The following is a 22,340-nucleotide window of genomic DNA, read 5'->3' as shown; positions in this document are numbered from 1 at the left end:
CCATCTATCTCCTTTGGTGAGAAATGGATCCTTAAGCAGAGAGAAGGGAACCAACTGATAAATTGAAATTGACTTGATGGGCCTATAAAATGACCAAACCTTATCCAATCTTTAAAAAGCTTTATTTATAGGTTTCTGAATCTTGCCTCAATCTGCTAACAATCTAACCTACTGTATTGCCACAGCCAGAGTCCACACTAACAATAAGCCTGATTCTACTTTTATCGTGGGAACAGGGAATACCAAGCAGCATTCCAAACCAAGCCAACTTCAAGTCCAAGTCTATTTCAAACCTATTTCCAGAAAAAATCATTTATTTGCCTGAAAAATAAATTAATTTCCAGTCTCTAAGAAACATTTTGATTTGTCCTCACCAAATTAAAAGAACTTCTGCAACTCCCATACTTCAGTTGTCGGAAATCACCTGACCTTTATCACATGAGTAGAGAAACCATCACTGAACTCTGTCTAGCTTCCATGTGAATTAATAGCTACTGCTTTGGCTCTAATATTCATAGTCCTAAATCCATTTACTTCAGTGCACATGTATGTGGTGTTGGGGGGTGGAAATGTTCTCCCTAAGCTGTGCACTCTGATGTCTCTCAAAGATTCAGTGCATGCCACAACACACTATGCACATGTAAAGTCACAAAAACCATCTCAGAATTGAAAATAAATAAATAACACGTTTAATTCAGACGTCACAGAGAGCTTGCTGTAAAGTGTTATTAAAATTGCTGTCATCAAAAAGGAGTGCAATTGATAACATCACGACCATTTTTCAATTATTCATGGGATGTGGAATGATTGGCTGGGCCAACAGTTATTGCCCATCCTTATTTGCCCTTGAGAATATGGTGGTGAGTTGACTTCTCGGACTGCAGCAGTCTGTTAGGTGAAGGTAGACCCACAATGCTGTTAAGGAGGGAGTTCAAAGATTTTGACCCAGCAACACGGAAGGAACAAGCCGGTGTTGTAGATGTACTGGAACAGTGTAGCTAGGTGTGCAGCACATTCTGGAGCACGCGTTTTCAGTAGTACTGTCAGAACGTTGTCAGGGCCCAGTGCCTCCGGCTCTTTCTTGATTTCCCAAGCAGTGAATCAATTGGCTTAAGACTGACCATTTGAAATTAATCACTTTGCTTAAGCACAAGGTAAGGAAAATAAAAGAATCCCACCTACCGCTCTTCCCACCTGGAACAGCTGATTACTATTAAACTAGAATTCTGAGCAGGGTAAGCTCAGTCATCCTCAAGTAAATACCAACCTTCAGCCACAAATGATATTTTCAGGGAATGCACTTGTCATATATATTGCACATACAATAGCCAGGATACCTCTTGTTTTTTGTTCTCCAGCAGTCTGGAACAATTTTGACAATTGCACACTGTGGTTTAATATCATACATGTACTTTTACTTCTAAAATATTGATAAGGTCTATCAGGACAAAGCTGTGTAATTGCTCTATCAACACACAGATCATCTGTCCAAGGGGTATAATGAATGCCACGATCATTTAGAGGAAGCCAAGTTAAAAAATGTGCATTAAAAACATTCAGGTTACAAATTTTGGTCACTAGTTATGTGACCTCACTCAACCTAACGCACATATTTCTGCTCAAATTTATAAGCTGTTGGGATCTGTCATCTAAATTGTAACAGAGTTCATCACAGGGGCCCTTGACATAGCAGCAGTTTAACTTCATCACGTCATCAATAATTCCATAAATTGCTAACAGTCATCAGGTCTCAAAGCCCAAACTGTCAGTATACTCCTGGTTTCAAACATTCCATTCATCATCAGTTGAAATCTATAACAACACCGAACAGCATATTATGGTATTTATAGTTCAGAGTCAATCCTACCTCTACCAGGTGCGGCGTTGGATTGAAACCACACATGTTGCACACTTGGACTTTGCATTCAGTGCAATTATTGAAGTTGGGAGTCTGACTTGATCCCACATTCAGTTCTGTTTTACAGAGAGGACACAATACTTTGGGCTTGTTGACTTCTTTCTGTTTAGTGACTGGCTCTAGTTTCTCTTGTTTAGCTGCGGTGACAGCCTCAGTTTTAACTTGCAATCCTGCCGTCGAACTTTGCAACTTTGAGCTCAATTCTGTGCTTTGATCACTGAAAATTATTTCTGGGGCCTGTTTAGCTGCAGATCCTTTAGCAGGTGATTGCTGACTTTGTGATGTCTGTTCTGGCTGAGTGGATATAAGACTGGTGGCCTGGCTTAAAAGAGAAGTTCCAAACCCAAAAAGTTTACCAGTAATGCCCTCCTGATCTTGGGATATATTGGAGGGCCCTGCTTGCGTTCTTGCTGGTGAACCATCTGTTGTTCGTCTTTGTTCTGCAGGAGCAGGCTTAGTTTGTTGGCTCTTACCAACTGGCCTGATTGCCTCAGACTGGGCAACCATTTGCGGTTGGGCAACAGGCTGCAATTCGGATTTAGTTGTTATTGGCCCCTGTTTCTCACGTTCACTCGGTTGCATCCTAGTCTCAGGCTTATGTTCTGCAGTAGATGGCACTTTAGGGATCTCTCTTTTTATTGGTGTAGTCCTTCCTTGTTGGGGGACTGGATCTGTTTGAGGCTGTCGTTGCGCTTTTGTTTGTGGTTCTGTTTGGGCCTGGTGTGATGGAGAGTGTAGTTGTTGCTGACTTTTCGAGCGTGGTGCAGTGGTCATGTCCATTCCCAGAGCTCTCTGCATCTGACAGTTTAAGCACAACCATTCTTCCACCTGCAAAATAAGAGAAAGACATGATTATATCAGAAAATAGGGTAGCAAAACATTTTTTGTTATCTCAAATCATAACGTATCACGTTAGGTAATCCAAGTGTTCCACGCATTTATGCTTTCAACCTCTGGGGTATAAGTCCAAACTTTAAGTTACATCAGAAAATCACAAGTACCTTAACATATGAGCTCTATCACTTTGCCCAAATTGTCAGCCCATTTGTGAGAAGTGCCCTGCAAGATTTCTACTATACAAAGCCAACACATTATGTATTTACATCTGAACACGTATCTAGCAAAGAAATGTTTATAAAACTTATATAAAGACAATGCCCCTTAATCCAAGCATATAAAATAACATTCCTCTTTCCCAAAGCCTGAAATTAGCACTGAATTAGTATTCAACCATCCACATTTCAATATAAAGTATCAGCAGCTGGTTCTGAATGAGAAGGAAGAGGGGAAGTGAAGAGCCTGGGAAGTACTTCGTTTGCAAACGCAAACCTTTAATCACAGAAATTCAACAAAGTTGAAAAACGTATCTTTTCAATAGCCAAGTACCAAGCGTTAAGTCCAAAGAAAAAAACATAGAACATAGAACATAGAACTGTACAGCACAGTACAGGCCCTTCGGCCCACGATGTTGTGCTGAACTTTTACCCTAAATCTAAGGTCTATCTAACCTCCACCCCTACCTTATACTATCATTCAAATGTCTATCTAATAGCAGCTTAAATGACCCTAACGAGGCCGACTCCACTACCCTCTCTGGCATTGCATTCCACGCCCCTACAACTCTCTCAGTAAAGAACCTACCTCTGACGTCTCCCCTATATCTACCTCCACTCACTTTAAAACTATGCCCCCTCGTAATAGCTACCTCCACCCGAGGAAAAAGTCTCTGGCTGTCCACTCTATCTATACCTCAGATCATTTTGTACGCCTCTATCAAGTCACCTCTCATCCTTCGTCATTCTAAAGAGAAAAGCCCTAGCTCTCTCAACCTTTCCTCGTAAGACCTTCCCTCCATTCCAGGCAACGTCGTGGTAAATCTCCTCTGCACCTTTTCCAACGTTTCCACATCTTTCCTGTAATGAGGCAACCAGAATTGGACACAATACTCCAGATGTGGCCAAACCAGGCTTTTGTATAGCTGGAGCATAACTTCACGGCCCTTGAACTCAATCCCTCTATTAATGAAAGCTAACGCACCATACACCTTCTTAACAACTCTATCCACCTGGGTGGCAGCTTTCAGGGAACTGTGGACATGAACCCCAAGATCCCTCTGCTCCTCCACACTGCCAAGAATCTTTCCGTTAACCCTGTTTTCTGCTTTCAAGTTTGTCCTTCCAAAATGAATCACCTCACACTTTTCAGGGTTAAACTCCATCTGCCACTTCTCAGCCCAGCTCTGCATCCTATCAATGTCCCTTTGTAACCTAGAACAGCCCTCCACACTATCCACAACTCGACCCACCTTCGTATCATCCGTGAACTTACTAATCCACCCTTCCACTCCTACATCCAAATCATTTACAAAATTACAGGCCAGTTAGTCTTACTTCAGTGGTGGGCAAATTATTGGAAAGGGCTCTGAGAGATAGGATTTATGATCATTAGGATAGGCATAGTTTGATTCATGATAGTCAGCATGGATTTGTAGGGGGTAGATCATGCCTCACAAACCTTATTGAATTCTTTGAAGAGGTGACCAAACATGTGGATGAAGGTAGAGCAGTGGAAGTGGTATACATGGATTTAAGTAAGGCGTTTGCTAAGGTTCCCCTGGTAGGCTCATGCAGAAAGTAAGAAGGCATGGGATAGGGGGAAATGTGGCAGATTGGATTCAGAATTGGCTGACCCTTAGAAGACAAACGGTGGTAGTAGATGGAAAATATTCAACATGGTACTCAGTTACGAGTGGTGTACCACAAGGATCTGTTCTGGGTCTTCTTCTAAAACACTATGCTGCAGAGGGAGAGTTAGTACACAACATTCACAAATAACACAAAGCATTATCTGACTTTGATCTACTAGCCATCCATTATATTATATCTGATCCAAACATCAGTGATAACATTTCTCTGCAATCAAAAAGAGGAAGGCCTTCCCATCCCTCCGTTTTGATCAAGGCTGTGTATGGTTCTTAAAATACTGTGCCTGAAAAATTGAAAGGAGGTCCCAATAGGCATATAGAAGCTATTGAAAGAAATTAAATGAATAACAAGCTCCAATTTAAACCATTATAAGAAACAACTGTAAATTATCATTTCTCACCATGAAATGAAAATATAAAAAGTTTGTCAAATAAATAGTTGGGAATGGTTTTAAGTTGAAAGAACACAATAATAGTTCAAGAAACAATGTAACCCAGCAGTCAAAATAGTAGATCGACACACCTATGAAAGGTAATGGAAATAATTTTGACCTTACCAAGGCACCCCACACCATCCCAGCATCAGTGAGAGGGGATTGAAATTGAGGGATACATTGATTAAAATTAGACTGGCAACAAACATATTAAAATCAGGTTTAAAAGCAGCAGGCTTGGGGGCACCAGCTTAACTTGTTATGCAGAGGCAGGTCAATGATAATATTTCAGTGATAATGATTGTGTTCCTCAGCCTTTTGAACTATTTGCATGTAAATGAACTCACAACAGGGCTTGGTGGAAGAGGTTAAAGGGCAGAAGGAGTTGCCAGACCCAGCAGGTAAGCAATTTCCCACCACTAACAGTGGGACAAGAAAATTACGATCATTTTCTTCTCTCCCTCTCCATCCCCACTTCATTATCTCTTTTCACCGCTCCCCGCTGCCATCACACGGCCACAGATCTTCTGAATGATGGCAAGATTCCAAATGTCTTCATTAAATGTGGCAGAGTGCCTCAAACCCTCTCAAACAGCACCCAGCCAACATTCATTCAATCTGAACAGCTGTTAGTTCGGAAATTAGTTATTTTAAAAAATCGAATGATATTCTACAACAAATAAAGTGCAGCCTTTATATTTTGGGCAGTTTTACATTGACTATCTGCAAACACAAATCCCACCCTCAATTCCCACATCTCCATAAATACCATCATCTGAATCTCAGCAGACATTTATTCACACCAAGTGCAATATTCTACATGGTATAATCAAGAAACACTTGTCTATTTCCACATGTCTCAGAAATGCTTCCATGCAATTTAAACACAACCTACTTGAAAGGGTTTGGCCCCTAGATAGATAAAAATGACAGCCAACCTGTATGAATGCAGACCCACAGACAATAACAAGCTTTTTAGGCTATGCCATCAGGTATATTCAAGGCAGAGATTGACAAACTTTTAATCAGTGATGAAATCAAAGGTTATGGGGAAAAGGCTGAAAAGTAGAGCTGAGGATTGCCAGATAGCTCTGATCTCAGTGAATGGTTCGATGGATTGAATGGTCTATTTTGGCCTGAAGCAGATATCTCGAACACTGGAACCATTTGGACTCATGCTCTTTGTTGCAGAGAATGGTGTCAACATCCCTCAATATATTGTTCCCTATTACCACTACTCTCCTTGTTGCTCCCCCAACTTGAATAGTTTCCTGTACCGTGGTGCAATGTTCAGTCTGCTCATCCACCCTACAGCCCCTGCTCCAGTGGATGAGAGTATCTCAAATCTTTTGTAAAATTGCAGAAGTGGACACTCCTAGATTCCTGCACCACTCACAGCCATACTCTCCTATCCCTTACCACTGACCAAATCAGAAGACCAAATTTAAGCGATGTGACTGTGTCTTGGTAAGAAGTATGCAGGAAACTCTCCCCTCCCTGATGCATTGCAGTATCTTGGGTTTAGCCCCCAGCTCATAAACTATGAGCTCAAGCTACTGAAACTGCAAACAGTTTCTGCAGACATTCTTACCACCATGGTATCCAGAAGCTCCCATATGCTACAGCCTTGACACATGTAAAATTCATAAAAGGAAACACACGCATATTTTTTGCATCTCAGAAGTTATATATTTAAGAGGAAGGACAAGGTTAGACAACAAATAATAAAGGATACGATTTGAAAAGAGCAGAGGGACCTAGGTATATATCTACATAAATCGTCAAGAGCAGCAGGTACAGCTTGAGAAAGCAATTAGTAATACATGTGGAATCCTACGCTTTGTAAACAGAGGTATAAAATACAAAAACAAAGTTGAAATGAATCTTTATAAAACATGGGTTGATTTCAACTAGAATATTGTATCCTCCAATTCTAACCAGCGCACTTTTGGAAGAATATGAAGTAATTACAATGGGTGTAGAAATGATTCACGAGAAGGACTGTAGGGATGAAGGACATCAATTATGAGAACAGACTGGAGAAGTCAGGGTTGTTTCTCACAGAGCAGAAGTGTGAGGAAATTTAATAGAGGTGCTCCAAATCATGATTGGCCTTTCCCAACAGGTAAAGAGTAACTGTTTCCATTGCTGGAAGGTGAGGGGAGAGTTATGGCCCTAAACATCAAGGCAGAATTGAGCTGAGTTTAACATCAAAAAGCTCAAATAAAAATGGAGTCAATGGGAAATGGGAGCGGGGTGGGGGGGGCGGTGGAGGCGGTGGTGGAGGTGCGGAGTTCTCTGCTGGTTGGAGTTATGACTAACACAAGGGAAGATGGTTGTGAAGTTGGAAATCAATAAGTACAGCCCCCAGGACATCACAGCAGGATTTTCTCAGGCTCGTGTCCTAAGCCCAAACATCTTCAGCAGCTGGATGATCTTCATCGCATAAGCTGAGAAATAGGGATATTTGTCAACTTCTGCACAATGATCGGTACTATTCACAACTCCTCAAATACTAAAATGGTTCGCGTCCATACGCTGCAAGACCAGACAGCATCCAGATCAGAGCTGATAAGTGAAAATTACATCGAAGTCACACAAGTGCCAGGCATTGGCCATTTCCTACAGGAGAATCTAATCTTTGCTCCTTGACATTCAATAGCATTACTACATTGATGCCCATATTATGAACCACCTGGGGCTTACCATTGACCAGAAACCAACTGGACCAACCATGCACAAACTGTGGCTGCACAAACAGGTCAGACAGAGGCCAGGAATTCTGGGTAACTAACTCAACTATTTTTCAAATGCCTGTGCACCATCTGTAAAGCACAGGTTAGGAGTGTGATTGACTACTCTTCAATTGTTTGGATGTGTACAGCTCCAACAACTCTCAAGAAGCCTAATACTATCCAAGACAAAGCAGCCCATCTGATTAACATGCCATCAACTACCTTCAATATCCACTCCCTTCACAGCAACATACACTAGATGCATACTACCTACAAATGCATGCTCAAAGCTTCTTTGACAGCACCTTCCAAACCGTTGACCTCTACCATCCAGAAGTACAAGGCAAGAAGATGCATGATCATCACCACCTTCAAGTTCCACTCCATCATGCCATCATGACTTGCGACTATATCACCATCCCTTCACTATCACAGGGTTAAAATCCTGGAACTTTCTTCCTCACAGCACTATAGGTGTTCCTACACCTTACAGAATGTAACCATTCCAGACCATAATTTACCACCACCTTCTCCACAGAAATTAGGGAAGGGAAACAAGTGCTGGCCTAGCCAGTGATACTCTCATCCCATGAGCAAAATTTTAAAAGGGTCAAGAAGGAGAGGACACGGATTTAAGATAAATGGCAAGAGAAGCAAAGGATTCTTTAAGGTAAACATTGCGTTCGGAACATGGTTAGGATCTAAAATGCGCTCTCTCTCCTTTTGGTTGAGACTTAATCATGGTTTTCAGAAGGGAATTGAGTAAATGACTGTAAAACAAGGCTATGGGAAAAAAGGAAAAGGAGTGGCATGGACCAAGTTACACTTGCAGAAAGCCAGCATGAAGATAAAGGTCTGACAGACTAAATGATGTCTTTCACTGTTATACTTCTATTCTAAAAACATGTTTTCTTTTAAACAAAATCAACTACACAGCAATCTTAGACCCGACCATTACAAGGCACAGTGCTGCAGCACACCTAAGATCACCCTTGCAACTTTAATAATTTTTGAAAGCAAAAACATTTTTAAAATTGATGAAAAATAAAGATAGGATGCACATAAAATAACTATGTAAAAAAAGTAACAAAAAACGCTGAAGAACTGTTTAATTATTTTTACAGATGTTTCAGAGGAAATACTGTGAATCCATTTAGCAACTAACAAATGGCCAGTATCAATCAGCCCAAATTATCATAATTATAGACTAAGTTGCTGCAGGGAGTAATTTAGGTAACACAGTTTATTTACGTGCTAATCACAACTATTGGCTCTGCTACTGAATTAAAAGCTATAGTATTTGCACGCAAAGTCTCATCAGTAGATAGATATTCCCAGTTGAAATGTAAACTCCCTATTCGCTTTCCAGATAGCAAGGAAAAGGATGACAAATTTTGGAAATCTACAATAGAAAAAAAATACGGGCAACAGATAACAGGGATTTATCCAATTTTCCAACCCTAAACTATCACGTCCTCCCACACATGCTGTATTCTTGTCTCCTGGACGTATAAATAGGTGCGGTTTAGGTCTCCCACCTTCCAAAGCAAAATCAAGGCAGTCACTCAGTCAGAAAGTCTGCTTCAGTTCTGAAGGACATTGGTCCAGCTCTCAACATCATTTGTATATCCCCTAACACTTAAGCATCTCCTCCTCAAGACCTCATATATATCAGTCTACTGTGTTCCTTTACCCCATTCTATCTCCAATATCCCCATTTACTCTCCATAGCCATTGATCTAATTGCTCATTCACTATGGACAGAAGTCAACAGGGAATGGGACAACATGGAGGTTCTGAAAATGGATTTGGGGGGAAAAAAAGAAACTGCTTACCAACTTTCTAAGCTGTCCTGGAGACTATCATTCAAACTGCATTGGAGAAAAATAAATCTGCATTGGAAAAAAAGGTTAATCCCCTTTAAATGCTATTAAATTGTGATATGAAACATCTATTCAGAAAATACCTTGCAGTCAGTATTCTATCCTAACCTCATAAAACTGTCAATCAAATAATGCTGTCAGTTTCTTGAACAAATTTGTAATCAAAATCCTTGCTTCTGTAGGTTTTGAAACTCAGTTTGCCTTTCATGATGGTTTCTGCTATCAAAACTCCAGACAATGGAGAGTACTGAAACAGTAAGACCATCTTTTTTTCTTTTTCAAAATGGATGGCTTGTCAACCAATGTAATGGAGCTGGTGACTGACCTCTAAGTTTAAGAAGCAGGCCATTCTTTTCCCCAAGTTAAAGCATTTCTGGACATTTAAATGACAGGATAGGTCATAGGTTTCTTTATTTTTGCATGCTCAATAGCACTTTTTCCAACAGGAAGCAACTCTTTCACAACTGAACACTTACACAATGCTAGTAAATGTGTTGGCCAATCCATCTTGGCAGAAAAGAACCCTACGAACAACCACTGCATTAAAAATACATCTAACTAATATGATAACATTTAATAATGACATTTGAGGTTGCCAAAACCTATCGGCTGAAGTTCCTGACGCCTCAATAGAACTTCCCTCAGATTTGCGAACTCTCTTACCTGGCTATTTTCCATAGGTTTTCAAAACCTGACTATCCCAAAAAGAAGAGCATAGGACAGAAATTTCCAATAGCAACCTCAATGACATGAGGCATGTACATTGGGCCACATCCAAACCTCTTCCCACGAACAAGAAGTTTAATATGGAGCTCTTTTTGATGGGACATTCAAATTTATGATCCTGCAAACTCAATTTTGCCAGATGCTGCAATAATTTACAGATATGTTGGAACAAGAAAATTTGGCCCTAGGTCTCTCAGCATCAGCAAGTCCCCACAACAGTCCCCATTAACAATTATTCACCCTCCCAGCCTGATTGTTAGCAACTCCTTTGTCTGTCCAACTGTCTTTCTCTCTCTTTGGGCTCTATCCTATCGTTTACTCCCTACCCCACCCACCTCCCTATTTTCTGCATATAAACTGACGTTTTCCCAGCCACCATCAGTTCTGACGAAGGGTCACCGGACCTGAAACGTTAACTTTGTTTTCTCCTCCACAAATGCTGCCAGACCTGCTGAGCTTTTCCAGCAACTTTGTTTTTGCTCTCAGCATCAGCATCAGCATCTGAATGAAAGAAAAAGTTCTGCAGCTATTCGTAACTGAAAAGTCAATATTAATGAATAATCTTTGAAAAAGTTAATGTAAGTATATAAAAAATCATCAAAACCAGGGAGTTACAGATTTATTGTGCTGCAGAAGGAGGCTATTTGCAGTAGCTCTCTGAATGAGCATAGACTTTGTTTCTATTCAAATAATCATCTAATGCTCTTTTGTGTGCCTCAGTTGAACCTGCCTCCACCATAGCTGCAAGCAGTATGTTCCAGACCCTACTGACTCACTGTGTGAGGGTTTCTCATTTGCTTCTTTTGCAAATCACATTCAATCTGTGCCCTCTCGCTCTCAATCCTTTTTACGAATGGTAATTGTTTTCCCTATCTAACCTGTCCAGAGCCCAATATTTTTTTAAAAGTTCTTAGTAACTTCTTAGCCTTCTTATTTTCAATGAAACAGTTTTGACTGCTCCAATCCATCTTCACAACTGAAGATTCTCATCCCTGGAACCATTCTTGTAAAACTCCTGTATTCTCTACAATTGACAAATTACTCCACAGATATATACAATATTCCAGCTGAGATCTAGCTAGTGTCTTATAAATGTTCAGTTTAATCACCTTGCTTGTGCACTTCATACTCATATCAATAGTGGCAAAATTATTCTTTGCTTTATTAACTGCTCTTCCTATCTGTCCTGCGATTTTAATGGCTTATGGATATATACATCCTGGTCTCTCAACTCCTGCACACCCTTTAATTTATACAATTAGTATTAGTTATTCAAAGCTAAGAAAGTACAAGCTCTCATTTGTGTCAGTATTTAAGGAAAAGGTTGCACATCTCACAGGACTGGCACTAGGAAGAAGCAACTGAGTCAAACCTACAGACTTGAAAGGGAAAGGAAATTTATCTTGCTTTAATTAATTGTAAATTGATGAGGCTACAAGTAGGTGGGAACTTGTTTTGAAATGTGTTTTGAAATCTTTCAAATTATATTTAGATAGCTTGGTTTGGTTCACTTTTTTAAAAATTATTATGTCATAAACTTCTGATTTATTGTTTAAACAAATCTGCAATATTGAGGTTGGTTGGCTCGCCGAGCTGGTTTGTTGTTTTGAGACCCGGAAGTGAGGCAATCCATCGCAACGGACCCCAGAGTTTAAAAACCAAGCGGGAAAACACATCGATGCTTCATCAGAGGCTGCACTAAGGATGCTACCAAGCACAATAACAAAATGTCTGCAAGACAACAAACCAGCTCGGCAAGCTAAGCAACCTCAACACCCACAACCCGAGCCACAGATCTACTCCAAAACCTTAGAAATATGCAATATTTTCTGTTTATGTTTTTCCTAAAATAATGCTACTTTAAATGTAAAAAAAAATCTATCAGGCCAGACTTCATTTTGATTTCTGACTTGTCCAATAGTAAAGTCAGCTGGGATCATAACATTCTGCATCCTTCCCAGTAGTTGGTGCCTGTGATCTACACTTAGCAATGTATCTGCACCTTTTTTCATTACTTCTCTCTAGGACTATTGATTCTGTCCTTAAACTCTCTGGGGCATTCTTTTTTCTCCAGCTTGCAATGTTTTCTTTTAACAATACTAACTCTCATTCTCTTCTTTCTTATCTGTCCTGAACACCTTGAATCCAACAAATTGGAACATTTAATTCTGCTCCTCCTTGAGTCTATTATAGGCACATCATCATAATTTCACATCGACCTGTAACTCACCAATGTTAATTATGACACTGCACAGTAACACTAGTTTAGATTTTTTTTTAAACTTTCTCCCTTATTGTGACTCTGCCTATTAAATTACTATTTTCTACTAGTGTCATCTGCCTCCTCCAATACTGTGTGCATCCTGGTTCTTTATTGGTTCAGCACCTTCTCCTCCTCCTCCACTCTCACCCCACCCACACACGCACACAAAACATTAGATAAATCCCTGCAACAAGATCAATTCTAGCCCTGTTCAGATGCAACACATTCTCCTACACAAGTTCCATCTATCCCACAGCCAGTCTCAGTGTCCCAGGAATCTTAAGTCTTCTTTCCTGCATCATATTTCCACCCATGCATTCAAGTCATATCTTCCTACGCATGACATGGGAGTAACCCTGAGAGTACCAATTTTTGAGGTTCTATTAGCTAACTTTCTACCTAGCTCCTTAAATTCTAACTGTAGAACCATATTCCTTCCACATATGGCAGTGATACCAAAGTGGATCACTGTGTCTTGGCTGATCATCCACCCCAAGCAGAATGTCTTGCAGTTAATCTGATTCACCTCTGCAGCCACAGAAATGCCTGTTGTCATTATTGCTCCTCGAGTCTTAGAGTCATAGAGTTATACAGCACGGAAACAGACCCTTCAGTCCAACTTGTCCATGCCGACCAGATATCTTAAATTAATCTGGTCCCATTTGCCAGCATTTGGCCCATATTCCTCTACACACTTCCTATTCATACACCCATCCAGATGGCTTTTAAATGTTGTAATTGTACCCTTCTCCGTCACCTCCCCTAGCAATTCATTCCATATGCACCACCCTCTGCGTGAAAAAGTTGCCCCTTAGATCCTTTTTAAATCTTTCCCCACTCACCTTAAAACTATGCTGTCTAGTTTTGGACTCCCCCACCCTGGGGAAAAGACCTTGTCTATTTACCCTATCCATGCCCCTCTATAAACTTCTATAATCTCACCCCTCGGCCTCCAATGCTCCAGGGAAAATAGCCCAGCCTGTTCAACCTCTCCCTGTAGCTCAAACCCTCCAACCCTGGTGATATCCTTGTAAATCTTTTCTGAACCTTTTCAAGTTTCACAACATCCTCCCTATAGCAGGGAGACCTGAATGGCACACAGTATTCCAATAGTGGCCTAACCAATGCTCTGTACTGCTGCAACATGACCTCCCAATTCCTATACTCAATGCACTGATTAATAAAGGCAAACATACCAAACACCTTCTTCACTATCCTATCTTCTTCCATCCCTCCTGTATTGCTGAGCAATCTGCAGTGACATTGGCTTGGCTCGTTACATTTCTTTGATGAACGATTGTCTTCACCAGTATCCCAAATGGAAAAGTAATTAGTGAGAAAAATTGTCTCTGGGAGCTCCTGCACTACTTGTCTGGTTCTCTTTGATTGTGTATTCTTTATCTGCCCAAATGCCCCTCTCCTGCAGTATGACTACTTCCTTGCATGTAATATTGTATATTCCTCTGTCTCTCAATGTACTACAGTGACTCTGGCCACCACACAAACTCCAAAACCCAGAGCTCAAAGATTTGTGGCCAGTGACGCTTCCTGTCTGTTTTAGTCATGCAATGTGTCTATGATCTTCCATATTCCACAGGATGAGCAGTCTGTATGTTTGAGCTGCCTTGCCATAAGTTAAGCTTACATTTGGATTTACTTTGCATTAACTAGAAACTAAGTGTTGAAAGTATAATTACTCACTATTACTTACCAATCGCCCCCTTCTCCTGTGCCTATGAATTGGATACATAAGGGGCAAGAGTAAGAAACCAGTAAAAAATGATGAATGAAATATTAAAGGAGGATCTCTTTTCCCTCCTTGCTTAACACCCTGAACTCAACAATCTCCTTGCCGAGTTCAAGGTGCACTCTAGGTGCTGATAGACAAGCTGCACTTTCTGTACTTCTGCTAGACTTTAGTGAGGCTGTTTAACATTAATTACTTTAGTCTTCTTTAACAACACTATTTAGGAATGACTAAGTTTCAGCTTAACAGTTTGGCTCCACCTCAATCCATTTGAATAACATAAAATCCAAACGTGCACAATCCACTGAAATTGAAGATGCTAATTTGTAAAGATGCAAGATCAGCTTCTTGAACCCATGTGTGTATATTCAGCATAATAAAGATGATCAAAAAAGTCCCCACCATCAGTGCCAACTCAGTCCACAATTTACAATTTACCATTTTAAAACAAGGAAAGGAAGAAGATAACTTGCATTTACATTGCAAGTTTCACATACTCTGAATATTCCAAAACACTTTGCAACCAAGGTACTTTTAAAATATAGGCAAATGCTGAAGCAAGTTTGCACTTTTCAAGATCCCTAAAACCAAGATCTACTGAGCACCCTGCCTCTTTTACAATCTTATATAATTCCCACCTCTGACCAAGTTTCTGGTCACTCCTTTCATACATTATGTCTTGTTTCCATATATTTTAGATTCTGCCTCTGATTTATGCAATGTCTTGTTTTCCACAGCCCACATATCTCCGACACAAGTAGTTGTTGAAATCTTCTCCAAAAGTTGAAATAGTCATTATTGCTGTGATAATGAAGCAACAATTTCACTGAGCTATTATCTGTGTGACAGCTCGAATGGTGCGTTCTGAATCTGTAATATATCTTATCCATTTAGGCAAGGTCCCTGGATCCCTCATGTTTCAAATTAACACTTTAAATGAAGCTTTTCAATGCTATTAAAATTCTGCTTAAAATTCAAATATTTACATAAATCAATGATGTAGAGAATGTCAAAGTTAGTTAGTGTTGATGCAAGATCGGTTTCTCAATCCTTTTTATAAGGGTTCAAAATAATAAATATCAAAAAAGTGATAACGAAGGTTACTGCTACCAAGTACCAGAAAATTACATTAGTGTCTCCTTCACACATTTATAACTGGATATTGACGATTCAATTACAGTAGTTTGTAATTGCATAGCTAGAAGTCAGATTTAGTAACTTGAAAACACGATATCAAAAGATGTAAAGTAATATCTTGTCTTGTATTCCCACAACAACCAAATCCGTATAGTGCAGTTAGCAGCTACAGTAATAACATTAGAGGGCTTACTATTTTTCACTTATGGATCCTAAGTGAAAGACAGTAAATAATTAATATCATCATGCAACTCATTGTAAGGAATCTTCTTCATTTAAACAGAAAACAAAATTTGCAAGCAACAAAATAATATTCAAATAGCTCAAGAATTATTAGACTATTTCCTATGAAAGTCAACAAGAAAGTCAACAAAGGAAGATTGAAATCAAATAACATTCTGTAGCACGTGCTGTAAGTGAGTGTTTCCCAAACAGTAACTGGGATCATGTGTCGCTTTGTGAGCAAATGCTGACATCAAACTAAACCAGGCAGATTAGTAAACGTCGTTGTTTGTTACTCAAGTGCCAAAGTAAATCACAAAAGCTACCATTATATATAATATGTATATAACATATAAAATAGTCTTCAGTACTGCATAAAATTGTCCAACTGGAACCAAGCAGCAGCATAATAATCTTCACTATTGTATCATTGAAGTTTAAATCAATGCAACAATATACAGTAGCCTTCAGAAATATATCATAAAACCATAAGAACTAGGAGCAGGAGCAGACAATTTAGCCCCTCAAGCCTGCTCCACCATTTAATACAATCATGGGTGATTCCATTTCAGCCTCAACGGCACATTCTTGCCCACTCTCCATCATCCTTTATCCAGTCACTAATTACAAATCTGTCCATCTCCACCTTAAATTTTTTCAGTGTCCTGGCATCCAGGCACTCTGAGTTTATGAATTCATCTCAGTATCAAAATGAAATTAAACAGCAGCACAATAAAATTCACTGCTGTATTTTATGTTAAATCAATGAAACTAGCAGCACAATCACAGTTTCACACGCGCACTCAGTGTTAAAATGAAACAATACCACAGAACAGAGTCTTCAGTGGCACATCAAAGTCTCTCAACAAAACAGAGCAGTAGCATTATAACCTTGACTACTGTAATTAAATATAAAAGGGCACATGTCCTACCCTAAGGAGATACATAGCAATGTATGTTGCAAGACAGTCTCAAAAGCTAGCTGTATGGTTGATGGTACACATCTCATTTCCCATGTGACATTAAGGGTTGATCGATAGAGATTTAACGCAAACTCGTTTGCTAAAACCAGCTTCGCACAGATACATGCTGGCAAAAGGAACCAATACTTGCAGTTTATGTATCGCAATGTCAGGATGGTCATTTTTCATGCTAAACCAGAAACTGTTGGTAAAGCAGTGAAAACGGATTACTTTGTCAAGTTTAGTCAGATAAAATTTCATCAAGCAGCTCAACTTCAGCTGCAGGCTGAAACTGAAAAAAAAAGTTTTTCATCCAAAGAAACAATGTCATATCCAATTCAAAGGAAAAGGATATCATGTGGTGTAAACTGAGACAGATCCACATGTACAGGACATTGATGTCATTTTCAGAGAAAAATTCAGCAAGTAGAAGAGTCAATATTTAACTTCAGCATGTTACTCTTCCAGAATGCTAACTTGCGCCAATTACATCATTGTAGAATGTGTTCTCTTTCCTTGCATTCTGTATTCAGTTTTCATTTAGCTTCCCATATATCCAAAATATATTAAATATAAGAAAGGAAGCACACCATATTTTGATTTTAGTGGTTGATTGCAAATGCAAGCAGTTGATAGTTCAGTTCCAAACACCCCTGCAGTACCCTGCCTCTTGACAGCTGGCAGGCTTTAGTGAGAAACAACACATGATCAGATCCCAGGTCTGCACTTTTTCTCAAACAAACTTGGCGAAATTTAATCTACTTCACAATTGGAGTGATGTGGCATCTGGATCCATGCTCGGTCCTTTATGTAGCCAGTTGCTTCCTGTGAATCATGTAGTGAGTCCAAATCGTAGATGGAATTATTCTCAAGGTATGCAGACCTGACTTATAGTCTGCCATAGCTGGAGCATCATCAGTACAAAATTCAACCAGGTAATCCCACCAAACAAGGTCCTTGACAAAGGTTATTCGGGATTTTAAAGATCCTCCAGACAACACAATGGACCAATTATCTGGTTTATAGGAACAACATTCCTTGCTATAAATATCTAAGAGGTAAAATGTCCTCCAGTTAAAATGGGCTTGCAGACCTCACAAAAGAACAGAACAAAGGTCAACACTCTTCAAGCCAAGCTGCAGACAGCATAAATAATCTAGGAAAAGCAGTCAGTAGAACTCAAAACAGAATTCAGCTTTACAACTGAAAGTAGCGTCTTATTTTGGTAAAGTCGTTAAAGAGAATGGGAGTCATTTACTGGCTCCAACTCATTCTGAAAGATCTGTGAAACCTCCCACTGTGTGTGAAATCAAACACTGAGGTGGGTGTATGTGCATGCGTGCGTGCGTGTGTGTGTGCATGTGGCATGTGCATGTGTGTGTGCGCGCGCGCGCGCACGTGTGAGAGACAAGAGAGACAGGATAAGGGAAAATTAATTACATGCAAGAATGAATACAAGCTTAAACATGAGAAAGGCTTAGGGGTCAATGTTGCATAATGTGCTTAGTTCTGAAAGGGTTAGTGCTGAGGATGGCATTAAGCTTCATCCAATATGATGTCATAGGTCTTGGGTAGGGAAAATATCATTGGATCTCAAGAAGATAGATGCTCCATCTAGGTTTCCTCACAATCTTAAAAACAATGTCTATCATATCATTATAACTTCTACCCGATTGATCTCATATCTTAAATGACATTTTGTTTTAAAACAAGAGCAGTTTGACGATCTAATGGTTTTCCTTTGACACGTTAGTGGATGTAGATACCAATCTAAAAAGAGCTCAGTAGCAGTACATCTATCCTAAGTTGACCACGAATCTAGCTAGCTCATACAACAAAATGCACCGTGGTGAGGATCCATCATCCTAGAGTAATTGTCCCTCTCTTCTTGACATTCAAGTTTCTGATATATGTTTAGTATTGAAAGAAAAGTTATATCGAAGTATATTTTGCAATAGCTATATTTAAAATAAAACATTATCATTAGGTGTTAAGAGGCAACATTCTGTGTGGTTAGCCCAATAAAAAAAATGGAGTGTAATGCAGGAAGGGATCCCTCGCTCATGAAGAAGGTTAACATTTTGCATTGCCATTTGGATTTTTACATGGCACCAGTGCATGTTTGAATGTGTTGCAAAGAGCTAGAATATCTGACGAGGATTCTGTTCATGCAGTAACTCCTGCTAGATGTCTCGATTTGTAGACTGATAACGAGTTCCCAGAAAAATCACTGAATTTCCAGATTGGACAAGTCACATATTGACACTGGTCTTTAATGCAGGACGTTTTCTCCAAAGGCATTAATGTCTATGTTTGCATCAGTTCCTGTTTTAGTTTCATATAATGCAACAGACTGCGTACAGTTTGTTTGATACTTTGCAGTTAGCTGTTACCTGATGAAACTGTATTGTTGTACTGAGTATTTTCTTGAAAGATTCTAAAATATGGGCAGTTTAAAATCTTCATATTGGATTAGGCAAAGAGGTTAGAATTGTACAGTTCCAAATCACTTCCAACAAGGTGGAGCTTCATTTATGCCTAACAGGGATTCCTTGCCACTATTTTTCTATTTGTGTTGAGATTAACAGAACAGAAATTAAATTGACAATACAGATGGTGTGAAATATTTAATTACGTGTCAGCATTGTCTTAATAATATGCCTTTTGCCACTGTGCCAGAAGGATCGAGTTTAAGGCCACACCCAACATTTGAACAAATAAGACTGAATCTTTTTGAAGCATCAGTGGGTCTCACCTGCCAGGTGAACGAAGAAATCATGCCACCTGTTTTCAGGAAGGCCTACTGAATTACACACAAATCAGGCAGTCTCAAGCCAGCGACAGGTCTTCATCCTGGATTCAAGACACTGGTGGCCAAAGTCCCTTCTGGTCAATCAGACGGTGGCAGCTTGTGCTTGGAAACACCTCCATGGAGGACAGCTGCTGTTTGAACACCAGGCTCAAGAAACTAGAGCCGCGGTTAAAGAATAGAGATGATTTTCACTAGCAGGAGGTTGGAAGAAGAGGGGATGGGGATCAGCAACAAAGTTGAAAGGGGTGGTTCTCAGCTTCTTTCACTTTCTTGCATCTCCACCACCCCCTCAACCTACACCTGCGCCACCAGCCCCCAATGCCCTGATGTTGAGTCACTCAATCAGACACTGAGTTCATTTAATTGAGAAAGCACCCTGAACCACTCCTCAAGAGATATCAAGCTAGCTACAGCTGAAGTGTCATGCAAGCTAGGTGCTATCAGGTCCTTCTGCAATGAGGTTAATCCCAGTGAGGCTGTGATCAGTCACTTAAAGGCCACAATTAGCAAAAGCTAGGAAGGTCAATCAACAGACTCCAAATTTCCTGCAGGGTTTACCATCATTCTACAATAAGGACAAGCCTTCCAATAAAATTTCTCAGTTACTTTTGCCTTTCTTCATCTTCTCATAAGGTCACAGCTTCCATTAGGAACTAATCAGCAAGGAGACCATAAAAGTTACATCACTACAGCCAATGTTATTTATTAATGACTTGACCTGTTACATCAAGTTAGATCTCTTTCAATTAACGCAATGAGGTAGTGAGCAGTTCATCAGAACACCCTTTTAATCTTGAGAGCTGAGTTCAAATCTTTTTCTTGCCATTTGTAAAGAATCTTAAATAGCCAGTTCTTTTTTAAACAGTTCCTCATACAGTAATACTCCTACAACCTCTTAATTGATAGTGATCATAAGTTAGTACCCTGACTCAGAGGCTCTAAGTTTTTTAAGTTTCCAGGAAAGCAGCACATTAGTGACATACCAATTAGGTGTAAATGTCCCGTGAAACATACCCAATTTTAACTTGGCAATAAAGTTACAATGTTTGTGCTTACACAGCACTAGTTTTGCATTAAAATCTTCCAAACTACTTCTGAAATCCAGTGATTGACATGCAGATTGCATGTCCAGTTCAAGTGCAAATTGGTTTTAAAAAGATAGGCATTAATTGGAATTTATGTAGTAAAATATACCAAGGCCCTTCACATGAGCTTTATCAAACAAAATTTGGCACTAAGTCACATAAGGATATATAACAGTGATGGTCAAAGAGGGAGGTTTAAAGGAGCGTATGAAATGAGAAAAAGAAGGAAGAGAAGCGGAGAGCTCAGGTTCTTGGCAGTAGCAAACATACTTACCGATTGTGATATAACTAAAATTTGAATACTCGAGAGGTCAGAATTAAAAGAGACTAACTTTTCACCTGAGGGTTGTAGGACTGGTTGAGAATAGAGACACTAAGGAGTGAAGTTATCCAAGAAATCAATGATGAAACTTTTAAAGAGAGACATTGCATAACTTGGGACCAATTTGTTCAGTTACCAAAGGGGTCATGACTGAAGAAAACTTGACACAAGTTAAAATACAGTCAGCAAAGTTGATATAACCTCATTTTGATAGAGGAAAGAATGCAGCATGTTGAATATGAGTGAATAACCAAGTCTCGGAAGCAGCAAATATGTAAATGAAGGGTTCAGCACCCAATGAACTCAAATGGGAGAAAAGTTAGGATCCTGCAGAAGTGGATATAGGCAGTTTTCATCTTGACACAAAAATGTGATCAATAACTCTCCTCAGGGTTAAAAATGACACCAAAGCTGCAAAAACTTTGGTCTAGCCGCACAGTTTTCAGGGTCAGGGATGGCGAGAAAATAGAGTTTACAGCAGATACCAAAGACTTTGGAAAGAAATTTATGCTCAATCTGATCGAGATGGTGGTGAGGTACAGCTTGCTGTCGGCAACCCATGCAAGGAAATAAGTGTTGTTTTTCCAACATGTCACAAGAGGTAGCATTGGGTTGACAAGTAATATTCATATAACCGTGCCACATAAGTACCAGGCAATTATCATCTACAACCAAACAGAATCTAACTGTTGCCCCTTGACTTTCAATAGGATTATCATCACTCTACAACCCATAGAAATAATGTAGCTACAAGACGTATGCTAGAAATACTGTAGTTAGAAAGTCAGAGGCCAGGAAACCTACAGAACACAACCTACTTCCTGACTCCTCAAAGCCTGCACTCTATCTTATTGGCATAAGTCAGGAATGTGATGGAACACTTTCCACACGCCTGGATGAGAACAGCTCCAGCAACCCTCAAGAACCTTGACATCATCTTCAAGAAAGCAGCCCACTTGATTGGCACCATGTCTTCAAGCTCCCTCCAACAACTATGAACAATGGCAGCAGTGTGCACCATCGACAAGTTGCACTGCAGAAATTCTCCAAGGCTTCTTAGACAGCATCTTCCAAGCCTACCGTCCAGAAGGATGAGGACAGCAGATACATTGAAACATCATCACATGTGAATTCACCTCAAACCACTCACCGACGTGACTTGGAAATATGTTGTCATTTCTTCACTGTTACTGAAACAAAATTCTGGAACACCTTCCCTCACAAAACCATGAGTATTCCTGGACCAAATGGACTTCAGTTGTTAAAGAGTGCAGCATACCACCACCTTCTGAAGGACAAGTAGGGATGGAGAATAGATGTTAACCGAGCTAGCAAAACCCAGATCCCTTAAATGAATTAAAAAATGCAGCCAAGAAATAGGTGGGACAAG

The 22,340-nt window shown here is 39.8% G+C and overlaps 1 protein-coding gene across 1 annotated transcript in view; it reads right to left on the bottom strand.

Annotated features, from left to right (window-relative positions):
* The window catches only part of LOC109931684 (protein bassoon-like), a 430,268-nt gene that overhangs the window by 380,836 nt on the left and 27,092 nt on the right, over positions 1 to 22,340 (bottom strand). The window contains exon 2 of the mRNA XM_048606748.1: positions 1,868 to 2,746. Coding sequence (XP_048462705.1) covers positions 1,868 to 2,746 — 879 coding nt within the window. The remainder of the gene's footprint in view (positions 1 to 1,867; positions 2,747 to 22,340) is intronic.

This window comes from Rhincodon typus, chromosome 16 (assembly GCF_021869965.1).
Source record: "Rhincodon typus isolate 14 chromosome 16, sRhiTyp1.1, whole genome shotgun sequence".
In the NCBI taxonomy this organism is placed as follows: Eukaryota; Metazoa; Chordata; class Chondrichthyes; order Orectolobiformes; family Rhincodontidae; genus Rhincodon; species Rhincodon typus.
Note: the sequence above shows the minus strand (reverse complement) of the source record. Positions and strands in the feature narration are given on the sequence as shown.